Below are 17,079 nucleotides of genomic sequence, written 5' to 3'. Positions count from 1 at the left end.
CAAATAGCAGCAATTGGTTAAATTTTTAAAAAGTACCCGCCTACTGTCGAACGAACGAATTCTAGCGCTGCAAGGTCAGACAGTTTCTACAAAGTGAAACCGGCTGATGAATCAGGTCAGTAATGATTCACACTGAAGACTGGTCATTGTATTTAAAAAGGAAAAAATAGAGTATGTACAATTCTGTTCATCCCTCCAAAATATCGCAATAAATATCGTGATAATATTGTACCGTGAGATTTGGATATCTGTAACATAGATTAGAAAATACTGTAATACAAGTCCTTTAAAATTTGCAATTGCCCTATTACTCTTAATTATGTGCCAAGATTGCATGAATTATAAATCAAAATGGTTATGAATGGAGTAGCTCTGTGTCTAACCAGATCTAACCTGTGTTTTCCTGATAAGACAGTTCACAACAGTTCACTCCACTCAATATAAACCTACAGAAGGCAGGCCGGTCGACTTGATGGCTGGCCCGATGTCCGCACTGACGAGATTACACAGTGGGCTTCCTGTCTCCTCTACGCGATACCATCTTGGACCCAGTTCTCGCTCCAAATCTCTCCCTTTCGACTCCACAGCGGCAGCCTCAGATAGCACCAATTACCGCTTAATGGGACTATTTTAATTGGAAAACTACATCTAGCGGAGCACATGTTCATCCAACGGCTCATTTGAGAGATTAATACCAGGCAGTCCCCGCGGTACGAGTGAGGGAGACCATTCATGTGCAGATTACAACACAAAAAGGCAGTCAGCGGTGTTTGCTGTTCACTAGAAATAACTTCACAATCTGTCCCTCCATGCTGCGCTGTACACTGCCACGTAACATCACCGATTCAAAGCTTTAATGGTGATAATATTACACTTTTTTTTTTTCTTTTTTAAACAAGCATGAAAATGAGCTTACAAACAAGCACATTTTAGAACTCAGCTTCTTTTCTGTGTTTTTAAGTCACATGACAGTGAGTTAATTGAAAGCAAAATGTCACAGCAGGCCCTGGTTATTCATATTAATACAGCGCCTTACAAAAATTAGGTTATATGCATTTTCTAATTAAATTTCAATACACATTATAAGGCTATCTCTAGTTGGTATGCATATTCTTCATTATATTAAGGTCCTTTACTCAGTGTTTTGGTGATTTAAGGTAGGTTCACAATTCTGTTCTAGCCTCCTGACACCCAGTCCATTCATTTGTGTCCTTCATAGTAGACACTGATTTAACCAGTTTATCTTTTAAGTGTTTTGAGATAGACTATTAATGGCAGGACTCGGTTCCTCTGCCTAAATAGGGCTGGGGGGGTTATAGGGTACTATCATGTCCAGGATTAAAAAAAAAAAAAAAACTTAATAGGAGTTAGTTTGTGGCTGCACCATGATTAAAAAAAGAAAGAAAAGAAATTAAAAGGGAGTCTAAAAACGTTTTGAGGTGACTGTAGAAGCTTGTCTGTGTTGTTTGTCATCAGAAAAGTTGTTTTGTTAGGTTGGATTTAACACCAAAACCTCCCTGGCGTCCACTACTGAGGACATGTTACAAAATTATAAATGAAAATAAAATGAACAAAATCTAAGTGCTAAGGTGTTCATTTACCTCCAGATAGATAGAAAAAACACTACAAATATATATTGCAATACACTTTTTTTCTTCAGGAGGCTAGTCAAGGTGCAAATGTGAACACGCCCTTAAAAGCCCATGGTTCTCATCCAACAAAATGCCTATTAAAATGCAAATACAATAACTATAGTCTTCTAACTTTTTGCAAATAGTTTCTTTAATCACACAATATGGTGCAAAGTGTATTAGCAAACTAGTTTATTTGGGTACAGGGTCTTTAAACAGGACATAGGTCAACTGAAACAATAATAAAATATGATGGCTTATATTTTTATTAGTTAACGCTACGCTCTACTGTGTTGGCTATAAAAATTGTTCAGATTTTTTCTTACTTGTTATGCAAATTGTAGAATATTTTATACAAGGAATGAAATGTAATTCAGAATTGCACAAACATTTTTGGTTGACCTCTTTGGAGTAGTCTGTGCTGTCATTAGAGGTTGCCTCGTCTTAAGACCCCTGCAAGTGCACGACCCTAACAAGAACTGCAATTAATAAAAGCTTGTTGTTCATACCTTACAAACCAGGCCAAAGGTAGTTCACGTGGCCCACTTCGACTAGGCTACGTTTACGAGTAGGACCAAGCGCGCAATGGACTCTGGGGAATCGCGCGCTAAAACCATCAACAACAGCACACTTTCATCACATCCTTCACTTCAGCAAATTACCATATCAGCGGCGAGATCTGCGAGCTGTCCACGGAACCACAATCTCTGCTTTCTGACATACAATTAAAAGATGTCAAACTCGGGTCTCTTTTACACTGTTTTGGTGCTGGTTGTCAGCGCATCAAACGGTGTCTTAAAGAGGACTCATTTAGCAAAGAAAGGCACTGAGGCTTGGTTCACTGACGCTGAAGAGAGGCAATACTGACCTCGGGGTATGTGTACGGGCACAATGGACACGGCAACATGATAAGAAAAGAAGGCAGAGCGGAGGTGCGCAGGAGGGGCAGGTGAGCGCGCACTTGACTGGCGCGCTCTCCCATGGGAACCTGCGGGCTTTAAGACGCTGGGACGGCTCCGGTCGGGTATCAGGTTCAGGCGGCCCTTCACAGCGGCCCCGGCTCCTGTCCAAAAGTCTGACAGCCCGGAGATGCACAGGCGCCATAAGGTAACACAGCAGCGCGAATGCCAACAGGTGAAACCGAATCTCGGAGCCCGGCCCTGTACAGTTGTAGACTGTAACTGCAGCCTGCTTCTGTGTACGCTATTATGTGCATGACTGAGCATGCCCAAACAGAATGCAAAGGAGATCTACAGTAGTACAGTTAAAGGTGCACTGCGTAACTTTTCTGCTGGAGGGTCCGTTATCTCCTCGTTTCCATATAAATGTAGTTGCCCCACAGCACTGCATTAAAAATATCTACGTACATGGAGGCAAAAAAAGTGACATCACCAAGCAAAGTTACATGTCAACTGGTTTTAAAGCAATAAAAATACCTTCAGTTGAATAAATGCAAGATACTGTAGATCATTTTATTGCTAAAACTATAAACAGATAACAGACCCTCCACCAGAAAAGTTACACAATGCACTTTTAAGATACTTTATTGTTCCCATTTCTCTTCTAATAGTACACATTCCATAAGTGAAACATACAAAATAACACATTTGAAATATACCTTGGCCGTTTGTAAGTTCATTGAGTGAAGTACAACTGCACGAGGTCTGGGTTTGCTCCTCAAAAAAGATGTCATTGCCACCTGACTTTAAAATTCAGTGAAAGGTGTAAAAAATGGAAAATGAGAATGAGAAGATGGACGCAAAGTTCTTTAGTTTCATAACACAAATTTAGCTTTGACTACAAGCCTCCTCCACCACAGAGGCAAGAAAAGTCATTGCCAGTGTCAAGTATCAGGTAAGAAAAAAAATGACTTACTAAAAGTGTATTGGAATAAATTAGGCATTTGAGGGTTTTTTTTTTCTTGACTGCAGACAAGGTCATTGTGCCCCAGCCATTATTTAAAAACATGACTTGGCGTAGCTTTAGTTCTATTTTTGTCTTCACTGCTTTAATGAAAATGGTCTGAACCCTCTAATGAATAAATCTATAAAGGCGGTGGGGGACAAAAAGTTGCATTTTAGCAACAGTTTTGAATAGACTAGATGTAAAATTATTGTGTGAGTCAGTCCTAAAGGCTTCACTTGTTGCCAACCTGTAGCCTAAAACAAATGTGCCAATATCCAGGAAAAACTGTAAAGGTATACTTCTCGGTTTCTTCTTAAAATTGATTCCATGTGTTTCACTTTTCATGTGGGTGGTCACAAATCGGATACAGATCAGAGTTTTGCATAGTGACCCCAGAGTGAACAGTCAAATCTGAATTCATTTAATTCTACATCTACCTTGAGTGACGGCATAATTCACTGATCATGTGGGATTATGGGGGTTTGGACACAAAATATAATAGAATTCAAAACATTCTACACAAAACCCCAAAATAAATGATTTTCTAATATTGCCCCGTCTGGACAATCAGGCTCAATTATATTTAAGCTCCCTCACATTTAACAATCATGACTTTTCATTTGCTCTAATTCATAACTAATTGCCTGGGCTGTTTTAAGCGTCTCCACTGAGAAAGGTGCATTGGGACTTCAAACCAGATCAGAAAAGACTGTGGTAGAAATAATGAAGCTACTGTAATCACAAATGTGTGGTCTCAAAATAACAAAAGATTTCAAAACATTCTGGAAACTACTGGATTGTTTTCTCAATTCAAAATGGGGAGCCGTGATTCTAGTAGGTCAAAAATCTGAATCACATTTCCTCACTCACAGAGTGTGACTTTATTCAAATGTCATAGTTATATTTAATCTAGCAGTAAATACTCAGTAAAGCTGAGGCTGTGCAGTGTAATGACAAATATGCATTCACAGCAGAACAGCAGAAAACTACAGTGAGATGAGGCCCCTTGTGGCCACAAGTGGATTCAATCAATCTGAATTAGAGATGAGAAGAGTTCCAAGGTTTTGTCTTGTTTCAAGTGGAGAGGAACAAAATTGAAAATTGACCTAGCAGCCTTCATTTAGTGACAATGTGCTAAAGTATCATAAAGTATGATGGATATTCATCACAGTTATCTGCACAAGCAGGGCAATACTGGGGCACAAAGGTTTTCAATTGGAAACTAGAATACTCATTAGTACGACACTCAACATCAGCAGCAATCAGAAGTTGCATTAGCCATAAGAGGGGCAAAATTACATCTCACCAATACAGTACATACAACACATACTGGGAAATGAGTTAATCAGGTCAGCTTCAGTACAGTAGTCAGCAGTGCACTGAATGACAGAATACTCCCTAGATTTTTATTTCAACTGGACATGGGTCACTGAAAGGTCACCAATAACGGGTTATTCACCATATAGAGCTCAACAGTAACCGCCTACCACTTGGTTCTGGAAGTAAATTTCTCATTCATTTTCCACATAGAAAAAAATAGTATTACGTTTAACAGCTCACTTGGAGCTGTGTGGTAACTAATGGTTACAAGACCTATAATTTTATTTAAAATTCAGTTTCTGAAACTATATTATTAACATTTTGCTGAATTTTAGGTTTTAAATTTATTTTTTGTACTGCGTTAAAGATATTAGTTACCACATAGCTGTTAGCTTGTGTTGTGGCTTTAAACTCTGAAGATTTCAATTTTCAGAAAGGTTTATGAGGAAAATTTATGAGGAATTTACTTCCAGAACCAGAATAGACTTTCGAAATGGGTGATACTGTTGAGCTCCACAAGATAGCACCATAAAGTTTAATTAGAAATGGAATATATAACCTGTACATGTATATTTTTGTAATACCAGAGCAATGGTTTCAAGTTGAAACCCCCAAAAATATGATCTGCTTTAATCAAATGAACTGCAAATATTTTGTCTCAGAAAACAGTGTCAAAAGTCACTAGAGATGTAACTGACTGAACATTCTCAGGTCTTAAATACCTGAAATCAACATCTCATTTGCAATATACAAAACCAATTTACTTTATTAAGTACTTTGAAGGATACACTTACACAGTTTTTAAGAACTTTCATGGTGTCCATATGAAAAAAAGAACGGCAAAGCTGTAAATAACTGATGACACTGAACCTCACATGATACGTTTAAAGACGTGGGTCATTCCGAAGTGTGGCTGATGAACTAAATCAGTAGACACATGACCAGACCCCCTGCTGAGATACTGATCAAGATGCTAAAAACCGCCACTCTCTTTGGTGACTACTGTATCATTACAACTAGAGTCTGTTGCTCTGAGAGATGTTCAGACGTGTGCAGCCAGCCTCTCTATGATCCTGCGGTAGTCTCCCACCACCTCCTGGTAGCTTTTCTCCAGCTCCTCGTGCTGCACCTGAGTGTCCATCTGACCCATGTGTGACACCAGCTCCTCCGGCCGCAAGCACTTCTTCATCTTCTCTAGCTCCCTCTGATTCTTCTGCACAGAGCCAACAAAAAGCACAGGATTACAGTTTATTCAAAGATTGATTCAAAGCAAAGAGGATGATTCATAGAACAGCTTTTGTAGTTTGTCTTCATCAAATTATATTGGAACAAGATTCTAGTCTTTGAGAGGACTACAGTTACACTATATTTTGGATATGCAAATGCCAGAATGTACTCGACTTGAAAAGATTTAATGGCCACTGTCCGATCTGTTTCTCTTCAAAAAGTCTGAAAGCAAAGTAAATATTTTGTAGAATTTTTCATACTCAAGTTTCTCCTATTTTTGCTAACATTCCATGACAGGAACACTATAGTCAGCTAGATTCTAAGGTTTCCTGGTCATGGGAACCTTGAATCTGTCTTAAGAAACTGGATAAAGACAACGTGTCCCGAGCAATCTGCAGCCTGAATGAGGCTGTAGACAGTCACAAGGGATTTGGGCCTCAGAGAAGGCAGAGCTGAAGGAGAACTGCATAATCCCCCTCAGATTCACAGAGCTGTGGCCTCCACTACTCCACTAACTACATGCTAAATCTCCTCGGGGAAGGAAAAATGGGCCGCATCTGGCCACCAGATCTTTCTCTGCCAGTCTCTCCACTTCCCTCCTCACCGCACTGAGCCTTTCCCTGTCAGAGTCTTCCTCTCAGAGACGTGTGGTTTCCTTGCTGACAGAGAATTCTCTAATGGCTGCTATGCAAAGTTTTGTGAGCGGCTCACACTGAAAATGTCAGAAGCAAACAGGAAGCAGGGCATTATGGGAGTGCTGAGATCTAGGCGGCGTTTTCAATTGTCAAGTGTGGTGAGACAAAATCAGAACCAGTGTTTGATATTCTGCTCACCCAAGCCTGCTATACTAAACTCTGCTGCTGGGGCACAGCTACACAGTCGAAATAGTAGCAGCTTTTTGACAAAGTGCTTCAAACACTTTCATGAAAATCATTTCACCCAAAGAAATGCAAATGCTAACTAATGACATGTGTCTGAATAGAGGAAAGCTCCTGCGGGAGCACAACTGCAGAAGCCTGGTGCGCTCCATTGTGGCTCCAACAATGAGCTCCAACATTAGTAATCTATCAATTTTCATGAAACTGAAGATCAATTCGGCTGCCGTTTTAAATAGTATCATGATAAACAGTAACAAAGAGAGAAGAAGAGGACTTGTATGTATGCTGCACACGGCACACAGCCATAAACAGGCTACACTCACAAAATAAAGGTAAAAAAAAAGAATCCTGCTGAGCTATAGTTTAGAAGCAACAGAGACTATTGTTATTTGTCTGCAAATACGCTGCAGTTTTGTTGTGACTTTACCTCAGATGACTCAAAAGTGTTAGAGAAATGTCTCACCCTGTATGGTCCAAATAGCCGCTTCTTCACCTCCAAGCGATAATCCCGAGCCTGCTCCTCATCACTCATGTCTGTGGTTCTTAAACGCAGGATCTCGTACACTCGCCTGGCATGTTTCTACAAAAATTAATGAAAGGAGTTTAAAAATAAAATACCAATAGCCTGAGTATATTACATTACATTTTCAAAGTCAAAAACAGGTCTGCAACATCCACTACCTTGTTGATCTTCAGTTTATCCCGAGCCTCTTTGACCATGTCTTCTGAAAAGCCAAGCTGCAGTCTGTCTGAAGCAAATGATGGTAGGCTCTGGCAAAGTTTGGCCAGCACATAGTCCCTCAGCTTCACATAGCTGTCAGATGGGTCTTCAGCTGCAGGTCACAGTATCCATAGTCACCTTAGTTTAGCTGTAATTCATCACTGATAAATCTATTTGAATCGGTTAATAGACTCACCTGTGATGTCTTGCACCTTGGGCAGGTTGCAGTAAAACCTGTGCACTGCCTCGAGAAGCTGGGCTCCATGTCCCTCTCCTTGGTATGGAGGCAGGATCAGCATTTGGCTGGTTAATCAAACGCACATGCAAATTTAGAGCAAGAGACAAAACTGGTTTGTTCCCTCAAGACTTGTCACATTTGTGTGTCGTCTGAGCTGCTTTTTGTAGAACAAAACTCCTTTGATTGAAAGCACAAAATAAAACATTGTTATGCTGATCTATCAAGACAACACATCAAATCCCATGCTTATCTATAAAGTTGTTTTCAGATACAAATCACCCTGGTTTCGTAATGAAACAAAATCCGTTTGAATAGTTGGCTATATAAGCCAGTAATTTGGGCTCTTTGGGATGAGGATAAAGAAATGTATAATTTTCCACTCCTTTTTCATACAAAAGAATGGGAAGGCACGTGCTGCCCCGGCAATTACCTTACACGTGGTCTCGTTTTGTCTGGGTACACGTAGTAATTATAAACTGTCATGTAGCCAACAGTGGCGTAGAGAGTCTCCCCATCTTTATTGTACTTTTCAAATCTGCAGAGAAAACACAAAGGCAAACAGGTCAATTACAGGCACACTCCCATGCAGTGTCCATTTTAGCCTGTGTTCTTGTGCCCAGCCTGCACCCCCCTACACAAGCATGTTAGAGCAGCCAGGCCCGATTGGTACACCTGCTACAACCTGAATACATTATGCACTTAATTGGAGTACTGCAACTTAGAGGAAGAGAAGGGGCTGGAGGAGGGACTGAGCTCCTCCAAATCACTTCAGTCCATTTTGCCCATTGTCACTTTTAATAGGTGCCAGGGTAAAGAAAACACTGGCAGAGGCTCTTTTTACTGTTAAGACATTGTTCAGAGTTTCAAAAGACAACAGTATTCAATTCAGCTCTTGGCCCTGAAATTTTTGAAAAGGGCTTTTGGCACAAAGGAAGCTCTTGCCTGATCAACAATTCTCCAACAGTGGAAATATAATCAAACTGGCCTGGTAATTGGTCACAAGCGCCTCAAAGGGGGGCTTTGTTTTTCAATGACACAATAAAGGCTTTGGGTGGAGGTGGTTGCAGGGGTGTGCGGGTGTGTGTGGGGGGGCTGATGTCAATTAAGGAGTGCACTCACACAAGAAAGAAGTCCCAATGATCGTCATCGGCATCGATGAAACTGGCCGTCTCTATGAACCACATGAGAAAGGTCTGCAGACGCTCGTGGTACTCGTGGAATCCTGCACAAGTCATGTCAGCCTGTGGGGAAACTCACTGTTTAGTGCTGGTGGGACTTTCAAACTTATACATGTCCTGTGGTCTTAAAAATACGTGTTATTGAAATGCATTTGACCCAGATGAAGGCGAAAGTGATTTGGCAAGTTGAAATTTGATTGAGAATACAAAATAGAACATAAACAGACAAAATAATAATTGTTTTATTTGTAATTAACTGTGTTATTATTTTTGATGTAATTACTACTATTTCTGAGTCACATCTCAGCACATTTTTCTGTATGGTCCTAATTATTTTTGTTATAGTTTCTCAAGAACAGAAATGTCAACATTGTGTTTTAAAATATATAAAAATAAAGTTATAACCTTGTTAACTACAGTTTTAATCCCCATTAAATACAGAAGAAATTGGACAGAATGTAAACGAACATTGGCTCATTGTATGTAATACTGTAGAAAAGTTTATAAACATGAGCCTCCTGAATACTAAAAGATATATTTTACTTAAAAAATGATCATAGATCATAACTTGGCTGATGTGACAGTCAGATGACATCTAACACATGTTCTGAAGGGTAAACAGGAATTATTTGGAAACCTTTCATTTTGTGAAACACTTTAAAGAACACTTTAGGTGACTGAGGTGGCAGTTCCTGGGCTTGGACGTTTGGTGGGAATGAGACTTTGCAGGTTGCTTCTGTGGTGGGCAATGGTTTGTAAGTGTGTGTTCCATGTTTATATAAGAAAAAAATAAAGAAAATACACAAAGAAAAGTAAAATAAGTTAAAAATCCAAATATTTAAATGTAATATTTACTTAAGACCAGTGTTAAAAAGCAATGCAATATTGTCATGCATGTTATAAAGTCCAGGAGTTTGATGGTGTTATTAAATAACATGTACAAACCTTGTAGATCTGGTATGTGAGCTCCCCTGCCTCCTCATTGTGAACTGTGTATGTGTGGAGGAGCGTGCCAAAAGGCTTAAAGTTGGCGTCTTTGTCCAAGAGTGAGATGAAGTCGTCAGTGTTACTGGTGAAACCAGCAGGAATAATCTCCCTGATCTTTCCTTCTATGTCATCGGCCTGGAAAACACAGTGAAATCACAAAACATTTTTAACATTTAATCATATAAAGTCAGAGCATTTATTAAATAGCCTCTTGTGCAGTGAGACAGCAACTACAAGTTCACTGCAAGTAATCTAAAGTTTATATCAGCAAATCAGTAACAAATATTTACATGGCATGGATGTAGAATTAGCATTCTTAGTACAGACAAACACATCATTTGCTATGCCATTACAAAAACAGTGAAATCAGTAAATATTCTCCATTATTTTGTCTATTTGGAATACTTCCTCCAACTCCGCCAATGAACACAGCAACACTAAAGTGCAAAAACAAAACAGCTCTTGTAAAACATAACGGAAAGTCTATACATTTTTGTGCCAACAGAAAGAAAACCATTAGGCAATTAAAACTGTCAGCTGAGCAGAGCACAGCCCCCTCCCCCTTCTTGCTGAAAGACCACTTAAATCAGTACATTTACTACTTATGCTAAACCATGAATATGTGATGAAGCTACCACAATAAGGGATTTCTGTTTCTCACTGGGAAATAAAGTCGTATGAATTGATCTCAACTTAACAAACCTGGGGCATCCATAATAGATGTCTCTCCTCTAATCCTGCCAAGTGAACCCAATCAAATGAATTTGCCCCTTTTTGGTTTTCAAAGAGCTCAGGAGACAAAGGGGCCCTACCCTTGGACTTTTTACTCTGTGCAACGTGTGGTTAGTTCAGCTGTAATGTTTGCATTGTATCCATTTCCACAAGGATTGACATGAGAACACTTGGCTAAGCAGCCCTTTCACACCATTTACATGTGTGATGGGCATTATGTCGGCACAGAGACCCTCGCTGCTCAGCATTGAAAACTGGGAAATGAAGAAGGTCTGAGCAAAATGCACTACAAAAGGCTAATACAACATACTGCTAATTCCCCCCTTTCAGGCATCAGCTAATATCTAACTCCAAGTAATGCACCTGCAGCTGAATGCCTCTTAAGCATTGTAATTGTCCGGCCACATTTCTAAGGAACAAGGACCATACTTAAAGGCCATGGACAAACAAGTTCCTTTGTCCCTGGCACTCTCCTACATACTAGACACTAAATTGCACAGCTTTGCAGAATAGATGCCTCAGTTTGGCATCAATATAACTCAACAATGAACCTTTAGGACATTTTGTTAATGTCTTTGATTTTGAACAATATGCACAAAGGGAGTACAAACTATCTAATTTGTGGCTTTTGCATTATTTCGTCCTTTTAATTTAGTCCAAAGGAGTACTGCATTAACCATATTACCAACAACAGAACTGCTATTTTCCAGTTCACAAGCTTTTGAAACCATATTAACATAATACATGAAAATAAGAAAACTGATTAGTGTGTTATAAATACTACACAGCAGACATCAGTAGGGAACAGCAGGTCAGACTGTAAATCAGGGCTGGAGCAGTCCGGTAGCTCTGATTTGGCCTGATTTAAAGGGGAAAAGGTGAACTGTGATGAGCAGCTGCATAAGCTTGTTTGTGTGTGTCTGGGCAGCTGCACCACTGTCAGTCCACTCTCAGACACAGGCTCTTCAGAGGAGCCTGATCTCTGCTGCTGCTGCCTCTCCACCACTGCACCAGCTGCACTCAGCGCTCTAACAAGGTGAACACTCAGGGGTCAACATGCACCACTAAGTAGTGCACCACACACTGAAAGCCATACTTTATTTGACCAATTGAAAATCAGCAAAAGTAAGAAGTATGCTACTTCCTTTACAACTTCAAATGAGAGTAAAGAGGTTGTTATTCAACTTTCTCCCCAAATCTAAAAGTGAAGTGATGCTTACCCTTGTCAAATGAGCCATTATAGGAGTATGGGGTTATTTTAACGGTACCTGTATCAGCCAAAATATGGCTTTCCATTCAGTTTGTATCGGCTTTAGAAGTTGCAAAGTCACATTGTTCAGCCCAGGAGTTCTACAACCTCCACCCTGGGCAGATGTCTGTGTATTGAATCCTATGACCTTTATGAAACCTTGGCCCACTTGTGGAACCCACAGTCTTGAATGGCAACCATTCAGATTGCAGGCTTTTTATATAGCGTAAACTGTTGACCAGATGCTAATTCATATAGTCAGATTAACTACATTACATCATAAAAACAAAACATACAATAGATGCATAAATATATTGCCTTTGAAGTAGAAAGCTTCAGCTGCCTTTACAGATATTCAATATCAAAGGACTTGATTGCAGATGACTTTAGCAACAATGCACTCCTGAAAATACATATATGAGATGTCCAACCGGGTCATATTACTCCTCCCGCTGATTCAATCACAGAAACCTCAAAAAAATCAATGCCTGATGTTAGGGCCCACGTAGCAAACCTTTTAAAAGTGTTCTCTTCCGACGGGGAGGAGTGGGATTAGTGTACCAGCACAGGGGGATCATGGGGGGGCTGAGATTTAGTCAAACAAAACAGGAGATTTCTTACTGGAATAATGTTGCCACCCTGTGAGAAGCTCTGAGTTACTCCAGTTAGTGCAGAAACATTATGGTCCCTACTGGCAGCCAATCCCTTTTAAAAAAGGTTTAATCACAGAGCCTTTCCAGCCTGGAAAAAGGCCTTTTGCAAAGTTACAGCCTGGTCCTTGTGTGGCTAATGTTACTTACTGTTAGATTTGTCAATCACAGAATATGAGTTCAAATAGATGACCTTTCTCACAATATCGTTGTACATACATACTTGTCCATTACATATCATACAAATCAACACTTTTGATATGCATTTAGCTGCATGCAAATTGAAATTCAAATTTGAGTGGTCACAATTAGCAAATTGCCAACATTGCAATGAGTTAAGAAACACATATCTTGTTTTATATTGTATAGGCCTGTCACAATAATTACCATTTCAACTTGGCATTCAATAAATGAAAGATGGAACAATTTTCGGGTGTCAATATTTATCACATCTAATTTTTCTTTGGACTAGTGGGAAACTTTTTTTCTTTTCTGTGCTATAGTTACATTTGAACCATGGAGAGTTGAATACATAACTTTGTTGACTCATAATAGATCCAAACTATACACCTACAGTGTTTTATTCATTGTAGCTCATGTTTAACAATATCTTACATTTAGAATATTTTTAATTGTACCATTTTATTTTGGTATTGTGTCAGTATCTTAACTTTGTTTCAGTTTAACTGTTTATCTTGTACAGTCTTTTCCTACAATTTATCACAAAAATTTGATTTTGAGACAAGCCTACTGTTGTTTAAAACAATAAATGCATGCGAGTAATAGTTTAGCAGTTCCTATTTCATTGTACACTCAATTGGGAACATTCCTGAAGATTTAAAATGTGAACTCTGAACAATATCCAACAATTTAAAGATAAATGGCAATATAGGTGGACAATGTCATTAAGATGGAAAAGCAGGTACTCCAAGGCAGCCTTGATGATTATAACTAGGCTTACCAAAGAAGAAATCTCTACTACAGCCATGTACCAAAAAATTTAGTTTTTTTAATTATCAATATAAAAAAGCCATAGAGTTATTTGCTTGCTTTTCCTTCTTACAGGCTTCATCTAGCAGTTTTATAACTATACAAATCTAATAATAAAGAACCATTGTTAAATCCAATGAAGTGCTTCCCAGCTTTTTTCATGCTCTGTGTTAGGCATTTTGAATAGTTTTCTGCAATGTTTTAGACAATATAATGCAATGGTACATGGTCTTTATAACATAAACAACTCACATTTTTCAAATTTAAGCATAAAAATGAGCCTAAACAAAAAGTAGAAATACACTGATCCAATAATAAAAAAATAAATAAAATTAAATTAAAAAATCACATGAAACTTACCTCAACACAGTCGAACTTCTCTGTGACTTTGGATGAATATTTCACTTTGAAGAGGGTACTCAGGTTACCAGCAGTATAATAGAGCTGGATTTGAAGCCCTTTGTATCCAAAAGCAACCTCACTGCAAAGAAATGAAATGTTACAATTAATTACATCACTAAAATTAGAAAACAATGAGACAGTTTTGTTAAAGTGGAGCTTGGGCTGAACGCACAGCAGAATGCTATTCAGTTTCATTACACATATTAAATACACAGCTAGAACAAATGGATGTTTACAGTAGTTCTGGCCACTTGTTTGACTGTGATGCATTGTTTCCTTCACCACCACATCACTTGCAGTTTATGACAAATAGATTTAATCATTATGCAACAGTGTGATTGAGCTTCACTAGCAATTACGCTTGCTGAAATAATTAATGCCCCAATTACTAAGTTCTTTTTGAGCTGATTGCAGTGGGGGCAAAAATAACCAATCCTAGTTTTGACTCATTTAGAACTGCAATTTAGAACGTAATCACAAGCTACACAGCCTACACAGCCACAGGTGTCAGCATACTCAGAGCAGGGCTTAAACAAACTCTTAGACAGAAACTAACACTCACATCTAGATAAAAAAGGAGAAACTCGAAAATATCATCTATTTACATTAAAGGACAGGTGCAAAACAAGTATTCGAGTTTAAGACACCTTTTAAAATAAAGATGTCAAAAACAAATGTGTATTTAATTGACTCACTCATCTCCAAATGTCTGATGGCTGTACTCAGGGTGGAATGTTGTGCCATCATCTTCGATATCTTCAGGAAATCGGACTGAGACAAATCATCAATTAGTATAATATGGCATCACTGTTATCCTAAATGTGCTGATAAAATCATGCAAATCTAAAATAAAAGGTAAGCACTTGGAGATTTGCTTTCAGATGTTATGTGCATAAATAAAATGTACTATCTATGTTTCCTTTAATCCTTGTAATCTTCAAATTATAATTTGGGAAAGGCCATGGATTTTATATCACAGGACAATAAGTGATATAGACACATACCCAATTTTAGGCATACTGCTTCATTTGTGTCACATTTGAACTCAGCCAGTTTCTTCTCCATAGCATTAATTCCTGTAAAAAGCAAACAAGGTCAGATGTTAATAGTCATTTTCTTACACTGCAAATTATTGCTAATATGATGCAAGTCATGTATTGTAATATGTGGACCTGTTGTAATCTCACTATGAGTCACTGCATCGTACAGTGACACGTCAAAAAGAATTATATGCCTTTCCTTTTGCACTCAACAAGGCATATAAATGTGTTTAAACTATACAAAAGCAACTATACTTAAAGTAGGATAAAGTTATCTTAAAGGTGCACTGTGTAATGTTTCTGGCAGAAAGCCCACAAGTTGCCAGTCTCCACGGAGATATTATTGTTTTTCCTGCAGTGTTCCAAAGTATGGCATTAAACTTCTCAATCTCCATAGAAACAAGCAGGAGATGCCATCAGGCCAATTTACAGGGGAGATCTAGGAGGTGACCACAGTCACAGTAACAAATGCATGCTTTTAAATTTATTTTTGAGAAATAAAAAAACATACTTCAATAATTGCATCTTTCACAAACTCAGTGCCATATTGTGGAACATTACAGGCAAAGCAATGGCATCTCCATGGACCTCCTCAACCTGAAAAGTTATGCAGTGCACCTTTAACATTAAAATCGACACACTGGGTTTCTAGAATGAGCTCTCATAATAACTACACCTTGCTACAAGAGTGGAATATGATTAGATTTTTAATTATTGAAATATTGTGTGTCTTAGGCACATGCTATTATAACCCACAGAGGATTATAGGATTCTACTAAAGCACAGACGATCTGGAATGGACATGTCAGCTTTAGCGCAATAAAAGAACAAATGCCTGAACTTGAAATGCAAACCTCACTCGTCTGTTATGCACAATGAGCTGACAGGCAGGCCATTACTGCTGTGTTGCTAGCCTCACAGTTAGCATACTCGCTCTGATTGCATGGCGGTCAGACTACACACGCTTTACCACAGCTGAATTAAGTATGCGGGGCTACACCACAAAGAACGACAACATGTATGTACGAAGAGTGGATTAAAACCACGTTTGGATACTTGCCCGCCATCTCAGCAGCTCAGATTGCGTGTAGAGTAGCTTATCCCAAAAGACGCGCGGAAAACATCAACTTCCGGGTTTACGTATTTCCGTCAAAGGGGACGCGTTTTCCTTTCTTTTTATTTTATTAATATTAATTTTTCTTCCATAGTTTCTTTGCTGTGTGTTATTTCTATATTCATTCAAAATATGATTGTATACATGTTCATTATAAATATACATATATATTTATAATGCCTTATCACTCCAGGTTAATTCCTTGGCTTTATGCCATAATACTTAAATGAGTAAGTGATTCACTCATTTTATAGGTACGATTTTTAGTAAAACATTAATTATTATTAGCCTATATTATCTATTTATTATTATTTTTATTTATTTATTTGTTTTATTTGTTTTGAGGCCAACATTTGTCTGTCTGTATTTTAGAGCTTCTGTTTCAATAGCATTGAAAGCTGAGTCTTGTAGAAAAGGATTAGAAAATGCCACAACAAAATATTAGCTAACTTTGAGCCACAAGACACAAAGGACAGAGAATGGTCGGGTCAGCAAGGTTTTATAAATGTATTTTTATACTTCAGTGGTTTTAGCTATACAGGAAGAGCATACAATGTAAAAGTAAACAGCCTCAGGCAGTCTGAAAAAACAAAAACCCTTTGTGTTTTCTGAGACTGCCGCTGGTCTGGACTTTGTGATTCTTGCAAACCTGTTGAAGTATCCTCTCTTACACTTGAAGAAACTGTAGCAAGCACTCCTACTGTTTAAAAACATAGGCCTACTCACAACCAAATCTGGGTTGTTTTTCTTATTTGCATATATGTAAAGGTCATGCCTCATGCAACAGCTCAGAACACCCAGTATTCACTCAGAGGCT

At 38.6% G+C, this 17,079-nt stretch overlaps 1 protein-coding gene across 1 annotated transcript; it reads right to left on the bottom strand.

The window, feature by feature from the left end:
- Positions 1 to 5,604: 5,604 nt before the first annotated feature.
- Positions 5,605 to 16,297, bottom strand: hat1 (histone acetyltransferase 1). Its single transcript, XM_055150228.1, has 11 exons — positions 16,209 to 16,297; positions 15,113 to 15,184; positions 14,804 to 14,879; positions 14,067 to 14,187; positions 10,044 to 10,220; positions 9,040 to 9,161; positions 8,351 to 8,455; positions 7,879 to 7,985; positions 7,643 to 7,794; positions 7,425 to 7,541; positions 5,605 to 6,069 (listed from the first exon to the last, which is right to left on the bottom strand). The coding sequence occupies exons 1-11, from the start codon at positions 16,213 to 16,215 to the stop codon at positions 5,899 to 5,901; spliced, it is 1,227 nt and encodes a 408-aa protein (XP_055006203.1). The 5' UTR covers positions 16,216 to 16,297; the 3' UTR covers positions 5,605 to 5,898.
- Positions 16,298 to 17,079: the final 782 nt, after the last annotated feature.

Source organism: Boleophthalmus pectinirostris, unplaced genomic scaffold (genome assembly GCF_026225935.1).
Source record: "Boleophthalmus pectinirostris isolate CB_2022bp ecotype Guang Dong unplaced genomic scaffold, ASM2622593v1 HiC_scaffold_1, whole genome shotgun sequence".
NCBI classification, from domain to species: Eukaryota; Metazoa; Chordata; class Actinopteri; order Gobiiformes; family Gobiidae; genus Boleophthalmus; species Boleophthalmus pectinirostris.
Note: the sequence above shows the minus strand (reverse complement) of the source record. Positions and strands in the feature narration are given on the sequence as shown.

Coding starts and splice junctions, on each gene's coding strand:
- hat1 (XM_055150228.1), bottom strand. Junction 9,162..10,043: donor TCACATACCAGATCTACAAG/GTTTGTACATGT, acceptor GTTTCCCCACAG/GCTGACATGACTTGTGCAGG. Junction 7,542..7,642: donor ATAAACTGAAGATCAACAAG/GTAGTGGATGTT, acceptor TAATTTTTGTAG/AAACATGCCAGGCGAGTGTA.